The 15819-nt window shown below is 43.6% G+C and overlaps 1 protein-coding gene across 1 annotated transcript in view; it reads left to right on the top strand.

Annotated features, from left to right (window-relative positions):
* The first annotated feature begins 230 nt into the window (after positions 1-230).
* The window catches only part of ITGBL1 (integrin subunit beta like 1), a 114277-nt gene continuing 98688 nt past the window's right edge, over positions 231-15819 (top strand). Inside the window, exons 1-2 of the mRNA XM_033147796.1 lie at positions 231-639; positions 3426-3637. Of these exons, the coding sequence (XP_033003687.1) occupies positions 386-639; positions 3426-3637 (466 nt within the window). The 5' untranslated portion in view covers positions 231-385. The remainder of the gene's footprint in view (positions 640-3425; positions 3638-15819) is intronic.

The raw sequence follows: 15819 nt of genomic DNA, 5'->3' as shown, positions 1-15819 counted from the left end.
AAGGAAGGGGGGAAGGGAACAGACCTGTTCCTTTCTAGCCAGCCTGAAGAATTTAAAGCATTCACCTGAACTCTAACATTACACTCTTGGATACAGTCGGAAAATAATGTGAGCGTTTTCTGCCAAGCCTGACAAACACACATTTCTCCCCAGTTACTTTTGGTGTGATTATCTCAAAAACTTCCATTAATCAAAGCTCACTCAAGCTTACTTTTTTCCCAAATACTTAGGGTGCCTCTCTTTCGAGAACAAGACCGTTTGCTCAAAACTGTGAACAGGATACTTTATTATGTCAAAATAAACCATCTGGCCGTACAACTGTTTCTAATTACTTCCCTGCCTAGACTGTAAACTTTGGGGTTTGGCACTGGCCTTTCCTTCCAGAATGCTGCCCAAATCCAGCTTCCAGGCAGCTAATCAAAGGCACTTGGTGGAGCACAGGAGGAAGGAGCCAGTTCTGGCCAGCTCGGAACTCTGCAAACCTTCTGGGTCTGTCTTGTGTTTCGGACTCAGCAGGAGAACTCTTCATTTACTGCTTCCCTGGGATCTAAGCATGCATACTCAGGGGCTTTTCAGCTTGGTGTCTTCACTCTTCGTCCTGCTGCCTGTTATTTCGCAAAGTTTCTCCTTGTCCCTGCGGTAAGCTAGGATTTTAAGCTCTGTTGTTGTTTTTCCAGCAATTGGGTTTTAGGGGCTAGGCAACAAGTTGCAAGAAAGGAGCCTTAAAGAGGTATTTCTCTCCCTCCCCCTCCCTCTCCCCCTCTAACCTGCCGCTCGACTCTTTGTAAAATTTGAGCAAAAGATCAACAGCATATCTGAGTGCAGAAGCAGAGTTGTAGCTGTAATTTGCGTTTTGACGTTCACATTTGAACTTCAGAAGTGCATGATACATAAGATAGCCCAGATCAGATGGGTTAGGCAAAAATGTGTTGTCTCTTTTGAGCATTACCCTGATAGGCACACGTTAGAGCTTCCTGCGATTTACTGACTTTGTTTTTTCTGGGCTTCATATATTTGGTTGTATCCTAGGAAAACTAATGAGGAGAAAAGGCACAATGGCTATAAATTCCCACAATGGCTATAAATTCAGATTAAGATGCATAGCAATAGGGGTATAAACTATTGCAAATTCCATTGTCTGGGATTTGCATTTTGTCAGCTTGTATTTGAGCCCTGCTGCATTCTTCTTTGGACTTCATTCTGGATAGCTCAGTTGATAGAGCACAAGACTCTTAATCTCAGGGTTGTGGGTTCAAGCCTTACCTTGGGCAAAGGATTCCTGCATTGCAGAGGATTGGACTGTATGATCCTTGTGGTCCCTTCCAACTCTACACTTCTATGATTCTGTGCTTTGCCATATTAAATAAAATATTTAACTCCATATTTCTTTAAAAAATAATAATCCAGGAGTCTCATTTGGATGCTCTTCTTTCCTTTTTAATTAAATAAAATACTGTTGAGCTATTGCTTTAAAATGGAACAGGTAAAGATTTGGTATTAGGCTGGTCGCAAGGTGTTGGTCATTCTATGCAATTTGATATCTGAAGGTTTAAAAGGAAACTAACAAGGAAAGAAATGTGTACCATGTTACATTACCAAAATAGTTTTATGCCTTTATGTAAACTGCCTGAAATGTGGATTTAAAAGTTCTCCGATCAATACAGTAAATACTAACATTCTGACGGGGCATATATATGGATCACGTCACCCATTTGGTAGAATCCCAGCAGCAATAATTTTGGGGCATTCTGATTGGGACGGTTGGCAAAGGTGGGGAGGGAACGGATGAATTAAAATAATAAGCTCCCCAATATGGTTCAGTACCTTTTTTCTGGAAAAAAATAAATCCTCTTCCCATCCGGAACATTAATATATTGTCAAAAATAGAGATGACATAGAACACCTTGCTGGGCAACCTGCAGGAAAGTATTTGCTAGGTTCTCAGGTTTAGTTCTGTATTCAGTTATATCAGACATAGGCAACCTAAGGCCCGTGGGCCAGATGCGGCCGAATCGCCTTCTCAATCTGGCCCACGGATAGTCCGGGAATCAGCGTGTTTTTACATGAGTAGAATGTGTGTTTTTATTTAAAATGCATCTTTCGATTATTTGTGGGGCGTAGGAATTTGTTCGTTCCCCCCCCAAAAAAATATAGTCTGACCCACCACATGGTCTGATGGATGGTGGACCGGCCCACAGCTGAAAAAGGTTGCTGGACCCCTGAGTTATATAGACCCCATTCCTTTGAGTCAGTGCAAGTACCAGCTTTTCCAACTCTTGTTTGCATCTTCACAGCACCCCCAAGAGGAAAGGTGCTGTTATTCCTATTTGTGGTTGGAGTGGGAAAGCAGAGTAATTCAAGTGTAGGTTGTGAGTGGCTGATAGTGATTTGCCCAAGGGACAGTTCATGCTGCTCAACCCTTCCGTGCAATTTTGTACAGAAATGCCGAAGGAAAGAATACGGGCATGAACAAAGCTACTTTCACAGAAAGGTGGCACCCATTTCCTTGTTGTTTCTGTATTCCAGGATTACAGAGACAGCAGCTGACGCCCCACCCAAATAGCTTGATTCACACTAGCTTTTCATCATGTAGCCCAGGGGTCAGCAAACTTTTTCAGACCTTGTGGGAGGCTGGACTATATTTTGAAGGGGGAAAATGAACGAATTCCTATGCCCCACAAATAACCCAGAGATGCATTTTAAATAGTGTAAAAACATGCTGATTCACAGACCATCCGCGGGCCGGATTTAGAAGGCGATTGAGCAGAATCCGACCCCCAGGCCTTAGTTTGCCTACCCGTGATGTAGCCTGTGTTATCTTTGCATGGAGGGCTTTGGGATTGTGAACTTGCCTGGCAACTATAAAATAAGATTCTGGCTGAATCCCCACTCGGTGACGATGCTCGCTGTGGGTAATCTTGGGACAGTCTCAGTTTATGCTTCCTTAGAGGATTGTTAGATGGTCAAACTAAGGGTAACCTTGCCCAGGTGCCTTTAGAGCAAGGCCAGCATGCACATGCAATAAATAAATTCTATCTAGCAAAGTGTTTCTCTTCTTCATTCAAAATGCAGAAACAAAGTTGTTCCTAAATGCAAGCATTGCTGAAATAGCACCAGGTTCTGTTTCGAGAAAAAAGCGTACATCTGCCATACTGGTGTGAATTTTCGAGCCACAAGTCAATGTTAGTGTGCGGTTTAACCGATTTTAATACCTAGCCACTTAGTCCCATTATTATTTGGAACCCAAAATAAATGTTTTTCTTAAAACCCAGAAATTGGTTCCCCCCCAAGTTTAGCTCCAAAATAATATGTGGGCTGATTGCCGAATGAGCACAACCCAGCAGCACAAGTTTCAACGTCATTTGTGTGATTCCCCTCCCCCTTTTTTTCTTTTTACAACTGGTTGTCTTCTTGATTCCCTGCAGGAATGGTTGGGGAAGGACCTCGCCTTGCCGACTGTCCCAGACTGAGTCAGAGCGCAGGTGTCGAATCCCTGGTGGAAAACTCTGCAGTGGCAGAGGCCAGTGTGACTGTGGGGTCTGCATCTGCCAAGTGACCGAGCCAGGCAAATACTATGGGCCCCTCTGCGAATGTCATGAGTGGGTGTGTGAAACCTACGATGGAGAAACTTGTGCAGGTAAGCAAGTCTCAGCAGCCCACAGAGGTTCACAGTATGCTTCAAACGTGGTTACGAGATCTCTCTGGCCATCTGAACTGTTGGTGGGCACTGGCAAATGATGGGACTGGAAGCCTTTACTACTGGGTTCCTGTATGAGTAGAGAGTTGTGGGAATCTTGGAGGTTCTCCATGTAGGTGGGTGAAGGCAGAAAAACTAAGCTGGTTGTGGCCACTCGGCAATAATGACTTTGGTTGAGCATGGTTACATGGTTAGCACGGTCAATGGTTGAACTTTGGTTGACCCACTATGTTTAGGGTTAAGATAATAAAGACTGGTTGATATGAAGAGTCCTGGTTCTTCTGAGTTTCTAAATAGCTAGAGACCATGTGAGACTCCTTCAGTCTGTGTCTAGCTGGTGAATTAGTGTGGAAGAGCAGCCTTCTCCAAACTGGTGTTCCTCATTTGTTTTTGACTGCAACTCCCATCATCTGTGGCCGTTGGCCATACTGGTTGAGGCTGATTGGATTTTTAGACCAAAAATATGAAAGGCACCAAGTTGGGGAAGGCTGGTTTAGAGTGAGACACTTGCTCAAATCCCGACACATGTTCAAATCCCGACTCCACCATGAATTTCACTGGATGAGAAAGGTGTTCTGAGGTTAAGGGCTGGTTGGAGAACCATGTAGATAACATTGAATTCCTTGGAGGGAGGTGGAATATAAATGCAAAAAATGAATAGCTTTTTGTTGGAGACTGATGTTTATTTATATGCAATGAAGAAAAACTTCACTTGCTGATTTCTGCACTTTTAAAAGCACAAGAAGAGGCTAGAATTTTTTCCTCTGGTCAATTGGAACTCTTTTTTGGCAGCTTAAGATCTTGCAGATTGGTGGAGTGCATGTGGGACCAAGAATGAATGAGACTTTTCCTGTTGGAAAGTGCCTTTTGTATAAGGGGTTATTACCATAGGCTGCAGCTAGTCAGAAAGCACCTCTTAATAACACCCCATACCACGGTGGGCAGGGTCACCCACCTGTCAATCAATTGATGTCACAAATGACATTAAGGGGGTTGGTACTTTGAAGTCCCAAAGTTGGGACTTCAAAGCTGGTAGTGGGCAGCAAAGCACTGCTAAAGGGATGTTTCTCCTCACTTCCTTTTGAAACTGAGTAGGTTCAGGGTGTGCAAGACAGCTCCTTGCAGACAACTTTCTCGTGCGTTTCAGCCAATCAAGATCACCCTTCCCCTTGAAACGGTGCAATGAGTCCATGACCAAAGCTAACATCACCAGTGAGGGGATAAGGTTTGGGTAAGCTTTGCAGGCCAAATTGGACACCCTGACATGTCTAAAAATAGCCAGTGAGCTGGCAGTTCCCCCTCCCTACATAGGCTATCCCACAGCTTGAGGAGTTTCTCAGCTTTATTACAAGGACACCTCCCTTCAGCCTAGCTCTAGCAAAAAACCAAAGAGATGAGCTTTGGATTTTCTTTCCCAAAAATCAGTAGAAAGAGATCGTAACAAAATCTTGTGAAATATCCTTAGAACACAAAGGGGTAGCTCTAACAACTGTGCAGCCTTTTGTGACAGCTTCCCTTTTAAGGCAACGAAATCAAATGCCCAAGTATAAAGGAGATGCTTGTCTGGGGTAAGGGAAAGGGAGAAGAAAAGGGAAGGTACAAAATCACACACGTAGACTTGAAATCAAAAAGTCAATCTAGCTTAGCTAGTTACATGGGTTTCATAAGATGTGCAAAAGAGAGGTTCTGAGAGAGAGAGAGCAAACATATACCGGTATACATTGTTTTATTTGTATGCTGCCTTTTCATAGCCAAAATCATGCTCAAGACTGCTTACAACATGAAAAATACATAATTACAAACATAATGAAAGCAATCATAAACAAATAAAGCATCAAAAGTACACAACCAAACTGAACAATTTCCACATAGATCATAATAAGATATAAAATAAAATAAAAATACCAAAAAGTAGTATCGGTAATAACAGCAACCTTCCCCCACCAGCAATACCCCAGCCCAAGAGTCTGTTCAGCCACCTCAGCTTTTGTAGCTGGAGTCAGTCAGGGCCCTGCCCTCCAGGACTAGTGGGGAAAGGCCTGCCAGGACTCACAGCCAAAATTGTTGTTGTTGTTTAGTCGTTTAGTCATGTCCGACTCTTCGTGACCCAATGGACCAGAGCACGCCAGGCTTTGTCCATGGAGTTTTCTTGGCAGGGATACTGGAGTGGCTTGCCAGTTCCTGCTCCAGGTGAATCACGTTTAGTCAAAACTCCATTATGACCTGTCCATCTTGGGTGGCCCTGAGTTATTCAAGCCCCTTTGCCATGACAAGACAGTGATCCATGAAGGAAACAGCCAAGATTAGCTCTGGCCTTTTCAGCAGCCTTAGCTTTTGTAGCTGGAGTCATTCAGCATATTTCACACCCTTGTCTGGTTTCTGGTTTGTGGTCTCAACTGTTAAATACTGCATTTCCCTTTTTTGGAGTCTGTAGATAAGGCCATGGCAGTTTTGGGTGCAGAACTAACTACTAAGTGCCATGAGGTTTGTGCTCTCCATATGCTGTGTGTAGACTTCATCATCCATGCTGAAAGCCGTGGGCACCACCCCCTCTGTGCGCGTACACATACACACACACACCCCGATTCCATGTATACATTGCATGAAACAGGCCCTAGTCAGACTAATCTTTGATTTAATTCCACCCTCTCTGTGTAAATCTTCTTTAGTGCCCACTGTGCATTAAGGCTTCCGTTCTGACACCAGATTCTGGCACATGGTGTCTGCTTGGGCTGCAATTTTCCACTTGCTTACCAGGGAGTAAATTTGATTGAATCCAGGGCACAGTATGAGCAAACATTCATAAGCTGCACAAGAGCCTCAAACTTGATGTGAATTGAAACTGTTTTAAGGCATGATAACAATGTTAGTATTTTCAGCTGTCTGTTTTAATTGCTCACATTCTGTTGTCAGGGTTAAGAGTTTTTAAATAGCTCAATAACATGGGAACAGAGGAAAAATTGCAATCTTCTCATTTGTCAAAGGACTAGGGGCTGTTCGCTGGTGCTTTTTCACATCACATCCTCTCTGAATATTTGTACCGGTTCCATGTAACGTGTCAACTTTTCGGGCCAGACACCACAATTAGGTCAACGCAAATGTTACAGAGAGTGCCATTAGTAACAAATGCGTTCCAGCAATGTGCTTGGCAAATTTCATAGGAAAAGAAATAGCAGCTTATTTTAACAGCAATGTTGTTGAGAATAATAAGTCCAATAATAACACAGCGGAAACAAACCTCTATAATGTGAATGATTTTTAAAAAGAGAAATTAGTACTTGGCCCCCTTTATCCTGCTGCATCATACAGAAATGCTTAATATGTTCACATAGAGCACTGCTGCTTAGGATAGAATACATGGACCCAAAATGTCATGCACATCGGACTTAGTTCTGTGCTGCATTTTCACTTTCAAGAATATTTTCAGTGCAAGAGTGCTGCTTTCAAGGAAGCTGCTTCTGATGGGTGCTAAACACAATGGAAGGACGCGGATGGCGCTGTGGTCTAAACCACTGGGCCTCTTGGGCTTATAGAATCATAGAGTTGGAAGAGACCACAAGGGCCATCCAGTACAACCCCCTGCCAAGCAGGAAACACCATCAAAGCATTCCTGACAGATGGCTGTCAAGCCTCTGCTTAAAGACCTCCAAAGAAGGAGACTCCACCACACTCCTTGGTAGCAAATTCAACTGCCGAACAGCTCTCAATGTCACTTGCCGATCTCACTTGCCGATCTCACTTGCTGATCGAACTGTCTGCGGACAAACGCCGGCTCCCTTGGCCTGTAAAGTGAGATGAGCGCCACAACCCCACAACCCCAGAGTCATCTGCGACTGGCCTTAACTGTCAGGGGTCCTTTGACCTTTACCTTTTTAAACACAATGGAAACCAAGTGTAATCCTACGTTTTCTTGTGGATGTTTGAAACTGTTTGCTGCCACTGAATTGACTTTTTTTTGTTGCTGCCACTGCTGTTATCTCACCTTGAATGACCCCAGCCAATCAGGGGTCACATAATGGATATGATGACATCACAGGTTCACTTAAGGCTTGATGACAGTGAGAGCAAATAAAGTTGCATATCCCTTGCTCTGTTAGATATTGCTGAGGCATGTATATGTGTGCAAAATACCAGGCTGATGTTCACTGTTTTGCATGGTGTGCTGCAATGCCTTCTACTTTCTGTTTAAGCTGAAGCTGAAAGTATCAGTATTTTATCTGAAGCCTAACTTCCCTAAAGTTTTAACGATACTGACTTTTCCACCATAATAATTACTGAGTTCAGTGAGAAAATAAGAATTTGGATCAACTGCTTTTAAACTGCTTTCCCCAAACTGCAATGCTTCATGCGCCAAGTATTCTCCTACCATAAAGGGATCAATTCACCCTCATAAGAATTAACATGGAGGTGGGGTCATTAAGATGCCAAATACCATATCTGAATAATGGCAGGTAAGATTACCCTACATAAAACCTGCTATTCTTACTAGGCAGCCTCACCAACTTGAGACCACCAGACATGCTTGGTGGTCCAACAGTGTCTCAATAAACTGCTTTGTTTTATGACTTTGAGGACTGGAAAAACAATAGTGTGTGAGCTGCATTCAGGCTGCTGGGTCACAAATTCTTCATTCTTACATTGAGACAAAAACAAAAAGGGTTGATACAAGTGGGGATCAAGAATTATTATGGTGATATACAGAGACAGTTAACATCAGTTTTGAGTCATACTGTATATTAGTCCTTGCTTCTATCATGTTTTGAAATCTGCTATAGGTAGAGTTGCTTTGGGCATGATATTAATGTTGACTGAGCATAAACTGCCATCTTATTTTTCATTCTTATTACAGTACGTGGAAACAGTCTCATTTTGTTTCTTATTGTGCTGTTCAGTTTAATGGAGACTTTTTAGTTAATCTTTGCTTTGAGATTAATGCTGGTCCTGGGGGAGGTTAAATGAGCATGAATCCAAAGGGTGGCTTATACCTGTAGTTCAAACGCAGGGTATGTGTTGATAATAAAACAGATTGCAGCAGTCGTGTCTTGAGGAAAGCAAGGCAGAAATGTTTTTTTTTATTCTTGTAAGTACCATTTTCCAAGTGTGTGTGTGTGTGTGTGTGTGTATGACGACTCTGGCATGAGGCATCCAGCATGTGTGAAGAGGTCTGTGTGAATCTGAACTTATGATATGGTTTACCTTTGTAGAGGTGGCATATGAGTATAAGATTGACATAACTCCCAATATGACAGGAGGCCCTCCATTATGAACTTTGGTGACCCTGGGACTTCTAGTGTCCTGAAAGCCACTCAGGCATAGCCTAAGTTCACCCACATCTGACCTAAAGATTAACCCATGCAAATTTAGTTGCTAAGTACAGGATACTCAACTCCTTAATGGGAGCCATCTGCACAATGGTAAGGTGATTTGAGGGCAAATAGCAGGAGGAGATGGCCTGGTTCAGTTAATCCACTCACTATCACAAGTCTTTCACCCTTTTGTTAAGCAAACAGGGTGGCCAGTTTTCAGTCCTTTTCTCTTTAGGATGGGCAAGGTGAGAAATGGGCAGGAACTCTGAGACTGCTCATCTTAAACCTCTCCTTTCCCTACTCGGAGGGATTAGCTAAGATTATTAGTTCCAGGTGGGTATTATTCAGACTTTCCAGTAGCTCTCCTTGCTCCAATAGAACAACCCAGGACTCAGCAGACTTATGCTTTGCTTTAAGGAAAGGTATGTCGTCGTCGTCCCCTTTCTCCACTGCTAGTTTTGGTTTATGGCAAAATTGTAATGCCCACATTTCTGTAGGCCTTTAAAAATAGTTAGGGAATCTTTTATTTAATCAAGGTTTGTACGTATTGCTACCTGCCTAGATTGTTACTTTGCTGTCATATACAGTTGAGCAGACACAGCATCGCAGCTCCGCTTTCCTTTTGTGCTTTGCCTGCTGATTGCAGCATCTGGGCTTGATGAGGCAGGTGACCCTCACCTGTTCCAAGCCTCCTCCAGCTGTGGAATCACAGACCTCTCATACCTGGCCAGCTAGTTTGCTGGGCTGTGAACCTTAGCCTGCATCAGCCTCCTGGAGTACCTCTCCCTGTGCTCCCCATGCCTCAGAGCCTGGCGTGTTTGTAGAGACAGGGGCGCCTCTTTCTCTGGTGATGGTTCCTCATGCTCTGGCATTGGTCTCCTTCCCATCGCCATCCTCCGTCACCCTGTGAGTACTTCCTTACCCATTCCCTGCTTTCTCCAGCCCTGGCTACACCCCTCACCGGGGTCCTCTTCCTCCTCAGTTCATGGCAGCAATTGTGTGTTAAAGGCGTCATGCAAATGCCTCTGTTTATGTGCTTGAAGGCCTTTGCAGCAACTCCAGGGGATAAGTTGACAGAAAAGTGGCTTCATTGTGCCCTATCAGTGTTGTGGCACCAAGCTAGTGGGTAAACTGAGGACGTCTGTTCCCCGAAACTCTGTGTTTCGAATTGGGTGGGAGGGAGGGAAGATGAGATCTGGTGCTTTAGATGTTTTGACAATGAAAAGGAGTCATAAAGTGGGATGTGGTTTTCCATTCTGCTGTCACTTCAGGTTTGTCTATCCAGAGTAATGTGACTGACTCCTTCCGCCCATATGTCTTGCTAAATCACACTAACAGCTCAAATAAGCTGTGACAGGTAGGGTCAGAGACCTTCTCCTCTCTAGCTCTCTATTCTGATGACTTCTGGATATTAGCAGTAGTAGCATCTGGTGCATAATTAAGCAGGGCTTTCAGGAGTGGCTTTGGTTTATGTCACAGCTTCATAATGGAAGTTGGCAGTTGGATGTCCAAGTCAAAGTCTTCCCCCGGCTGTACATCTCATTAGACTAGTGTAGTTCAGGCACTCCACTTCCTGGAGTCGATGGCACACCGTAATCAACAATGCATCAGACCAGTTTTGATGCCTCCACACTTAGGGGATGGGGATATAACAATGTGTGAGGATGTCCATCAGTGAGAGGAAGTTCTCAACTGGAGAAAGCAGATGGGGAGAAATTTTTCCTCATTGCCTCATAATACTGTTATGCCTAATAAAGGTTATTGAATTGAATTGAATTGAATCATACTAGAACTTCGGATCATCCAATGAAATTGACTGTTGGGAGATCCAAGACACACGAAAGGCAATCCTTCCTCATACTGTTGTCCAGTTTGTACATAACCTTCCCTAAGCTGGAACATGGGAGCATGAGGGTACTCATAGGGGGGGGGGAAGTGCATCTTCTTCCTCATTACCCAGAACTGAGACGTGGTTTAGTTGAGAGTTCTGTTCAAACCGGGACTTGTGATTTATTTTGTACAGACAAACCATCGCTGTAAACCAAGAACAGATCTTGGCTACAGCTTATGGTTCTCTTATGGAATGAGTCAATCTATGAAATCAAATTTGGACGTTAACAGTAAGGGAAGTCGTGTCTTAGCCACCAGTAAGACTGGAGGAGGAGCAAAGCAGATGTGATCTTTCCACGGGGATTCTGAACAATTACACATTTACACTTACAGTAGCTATGCATTAACATAGCACAGCATGCAATCTGGGCCTGTGCATAATTAAACTATGGAATTTACTACCATGACATGTATTGATGGCCACCAACTTTGGGTGGCTTTAAACAGAGATTAGGCAAATTCATGGAGATTTAAGGCTATTGCTGGCGACTACTTCTTGCGGCTATGTACCACCTCCAGTATGAAAGACAGTATTCCTCTGTATACCAGTTGCTGGGGAACACAAACAGGAGAGTGCTGTTGTGCACATGTCTTCCTTGTGGGTTTTCCATAAGCATCTGCTTGGCCATTGTGGGAAACAGGACACTGTACTAGATAAGCCTTTGATCTGAGCTAGCAGGATTCTTATTTTCTTTGTTGAAATGCCTGAACATATATGGTGCAGTACATAATGTTCCTTGGGAAAGGAAAACGTACAAGTGTCGTGAGAGTTTCTTTATTAAGCCTTTGGATGAAATCTAATTCTGGTTGTTGAGTTGGAATGAAATGGCTGAAATGTGTTGTTGTTGTTCAGTCGTTCAGTCGTGTCCGACTCTTCGTGACCCCATGGACCAGAGCACGCCAGGTCTTTCACTGCCTCCCGCAGTTTGGCCAAACTCATGCTAGTCGCTTTGAGAACACTGTCCAACCATCTCATCCTCTGTCGTCCCCTTCTCCTTGTGCCCTCCATCTTTCCCAACACCAGGGTCTTTTCTAGGGAGTCTTCTCTTTTCATGAGGTGGCTGAAATGTATAAGCCTATAAATAATATTAGCATTCTTTATGTGCCCCTGGGGAATGGGCTCTTGGGCAGCCAGCTCCCACTGTTCCTCCTTACCCAGCCGGTCCCTGAAATCAGGCCACTATCTGGAGAACAGAGTGGGGCCTCCCCCCCCCCCATGGAGAAGCCGGCCTCATCATTTCAGTTTACATCACAAACCCTTTCAAACACCCTTTCTTGCTGCTTCTCCTCAAAGAATTGAAATATTTGCTAGCTGACAAAAGTGTGAAAACTACTCGGGCAGGTGTTAAGCAAACCTAGAGTACAGGTTGCCGAAACAAACGCTGTTCTAAGTTCATGTTCGTTATGAATGAGATGGTTATGTAAAGAATTTTCACTTTGCAGATGCAGCCTGTAGCCTGGCTGTGGTGTAACCATGGGTCTTCTGGAGTTGCAAATGTAGTAACATTTAAAATATATAAATGAATATATTCAGATTTGTAAATACTTCTCATAGGTTTGTGAATAGGCTTGATTCTTGGTTCTATTTTTAATTATATATTATTTTTTGCCAACTTATATGTTATTTGCATGTTGGCTTCACAACAGCTATGGCTAGAACACTACTATGGAGGAGCATGGTGTCTGTAAAAAGGTATTTATATGAAATAGTGATCTGATGAATTGCTGGGGGGCTGATATTAATGTGTTCATTGATTGTAGGCACATAAAAAGTCATTTTTAGAACAAAAAAACAAAAACGAGCTCAGCTTTCCCTTTTTTGGTCCTCCTTTAGTTGCTCGTATTTCATGTCTCTGGGGAATATGATAACATTTGCTGTCCTACCATAAGTGGCGAGGAATATTGCTACGCTTGCTTCATTTTCTAAGTGGTTGGTAAACGAAATAGGATGCCAAATCGGGCGGTGTTAGAAATGTAATTCGGAGGCCTGTTTCTGGAATAAAAATAAATAAATCATAGTTGTTGCCATGGAATCTGATAAAACATTTTTAACCTTTTGAATAATGAATTGTGGTCCCCAGGGTCTCTGGAACAGTAATGCAAGGCTTCCAAGAAAGCCATTGACAATAATTGTTTGAATGCAATGTTGCTTTTGTGGCACATATTCCCAGATGTGCCTGAAGGCAGGCTTCTAGATGGGAGGAAAGATGTACGAGACGAGGAAAGAGGAGAGAAACTGAGAACATAAACTAGACAACAGATATGTCTCTTACAAAAACATGCAAATAGTAGCAGATGGCATGGTCAGGTGGAGGCGCTTACCTGGCCTTCCCACAGGTGAGTGAGTCTCTGTTGTGCAGTGAGTGGGGAGAGGGGATGGTGGTGCAGTGCAAACGTACCAGCAGGAGCAGCAAATTGGCTCTGTTGGTGCATTTGGACTACAGCAACCTAACTGCCCCCTCCTGCTCCCAGTAGGCAGCAGCAGCCCACCCCATCAGACTGTACACCGCTGCCTGTAAAGATAATCTATATTGCATCTTCTACTACTTAAAGAAATACTATGAAGAGAACATTATAGTGGTACCTCGGGTTACAGACGCTTCAGGTTACAGACTCCGCTAACCCAGAAGTAGTACCTCGGGTTAAGAACTTTGCTTCAGGATGAGAACAGAATTTGCGCAGCGGGGCGGCGGCGGGAGGCCCCATTAGCTAAAGTGGTACCTCAGGTACAGAACAGTTTCAGGTTAAGAACAGACCTCCAGAACAAATTAAGTTCTTAACCCGAGGTACCACTGTACTGGTGGGTGAATCTGGTGGGTGTTTTTTTTTTATTTTATTTTTAAAGGTATATTCTGCAACATTTCACTGACACAGTAATAGTGCTTTAGTACTGGATTTTTGCTAGAACGTCCACACATCATTCTGAGATGTGAGAGCCAGTGTGGTGTAGTGGTTAAGAGCGGTAGACTTGTAATCTGGGGAACCGGGTTCGCGTCTCCGCTCCTCCACATGCAGCTGCTGGGTGACCTTGGGCTAGTCACACTTCTCTGAAGTCTCTCAGCCCCACTCACCTCAGAGTGTTTGTTGTGGGGGAGGAAGGGAAAGGAGAATGTGAGCCGCTTTGAGACTCCTTCGGGTAGTGAAAAGCAGGATATCAAATCCAAACTCTTCTTCTTCTGCTGCTTTATTAGTTTGTTTATTTATTTTTAAAATTTCTATGCCGCTTTATATTTTTAATAAAAACCTCAGAGCGGTTTACAGCAAATTAAATCAATAAATTATTCTGCAATACTTCCCCAACGTACAACGTTATTGCTGCCTTCATTGTAGCAAAGCAAGCCTAAGGCAATAAACCAAAACCAGAACGTTTGTGGTGTGAAAAGTTACAACATTTCCGCAGCAAGCTATGGGACATGAATCAACTGGAAATGAAGCAATAAGTCTATCCCAAAACCTTTGCAGGAACAAACTGTATTGAAAGCGGGATTGTGTGTAACTGCCCTGATTCCATCACAAGCACAAATAATCACCAGTGCTCATCTGGAGTGGCCCTTGATTTTATCTGGACCTACTGAGGCTGCTTCTCCAAAACAGGATTGCTGAAACTCAAGAGCTAGAGAGAGAGAGAATTTACATTTTTATCAATTAACTTTTGCAGTATCTGCTTGAATGATGATGGACTGGTAGCAGCAGGTTGCCCACCTTTTCTTACAGACTCCTTAGCTGCTATTCTGAAGGTTATGGGGGTAAAATAATACAGCAGAAATTGGGGGAGAGTCCATGAATTTAATTAATCCACCTTTCCCCCCATAATTCAAACACTGGTTCATATCCCAGTTAGTCAATTAGCATATGTTGTCTGTTTTATAGACCAAAAGATACCTGTGGTCAGATCCTCTGCATTTTTTAAAGAAAATTGTAAATGCAGTCACAAACTGCCCAGTTCTGATTAGGGCTGTGGTCATGAAGGTGGGTATTTTTTTTTGTATCTTCCCCCAACCCCATCACATTCTCTGTCCAAATTGCCCTTGGAACTGTTTACTCCATGGTTGAGGAAAATGGATACTTGACCTGCAGATGCTTTTATGCTATCCTTCATGGGCAAAAAGCAAGTCCAGGGGGACAGTTATAAACAGGAAGACAGCATGTGATGGGCAGAGCGAGTTCCATTGGATCTGCATTTATCGTGTGTGTGTGTGTGCAGTTTGCACATGTAACATGCCAGGTCCACTTGAGAGATAAGCTACTCAGGCAGCAGCTAGTTTTCTGGCATAATAATCTGCAGGGCTGCCAATCAGTCAATTAAAGTTTTCAGTTACCTAAGGTTGGTGTGTCCTTACCTTATGAGTGCTGTTGCCTGATGAAGCAAATAATGCAGATGACATTAAAATGATCTGTTTCTTGATGGACAAGGGAGACTGTGGCAATAACTCTGGACCCATTTTGCACTGGATATTAGCTGTATACAGGCGTTCACCCTGATCATAGCCTAAATGTGTGTGTGTGTGGGGGGGGGAACTAGCATGTGCATGCTGATTCCAACCCCAATGCTGAGCATTCCCCTCCTTCCTTGCTTTAGCTGAACCATGTTTAGAAGTCTCCTTCACGCCCCTGTTCTACAAAGGTTGTAGACAATGTTGTGTGGACATTGGGAGGGAGGCCAACACTTGCCCAGCACCCTGCACCCACTTAACCACTTCATGATCAGGCTGGATAATAGGGCTCTTGTAAGGTGTGGGAAATCGTACAGGGTGCACGGTTATAGCCCTCCTTTTCATTTGTTGAGAAATGGAGGAGGAACAAAGAATGTGTAAGTGCATGTTGTCCCTGTTTCTGACTACCGGTACTTTGTGGAAATGTTTGCATAGGTCTAAGCTCGTCCAAATGTACATGCTCAGAGCTCTGTCCATGTGCTTGGAAACCCTG

Source organism: Lacerta agilis, chromosome 4 (assembly GCF_009819535.1).
Source record: "Lacerta agilis isolate rLacAgi1 chromosome 4, rLacAgi1.pri, whole genome shotgun sequence".
NCBI lineage: Eukaryota > Metazoa > Chordata > Lepidosauria > Squamata > Lacertidae > Lacerta > Lacerta agilis.
Note: the sequence above shows the minus strand (reverse complement) of the source record. Positions and strands in the feature narration are given on the sequence as shown.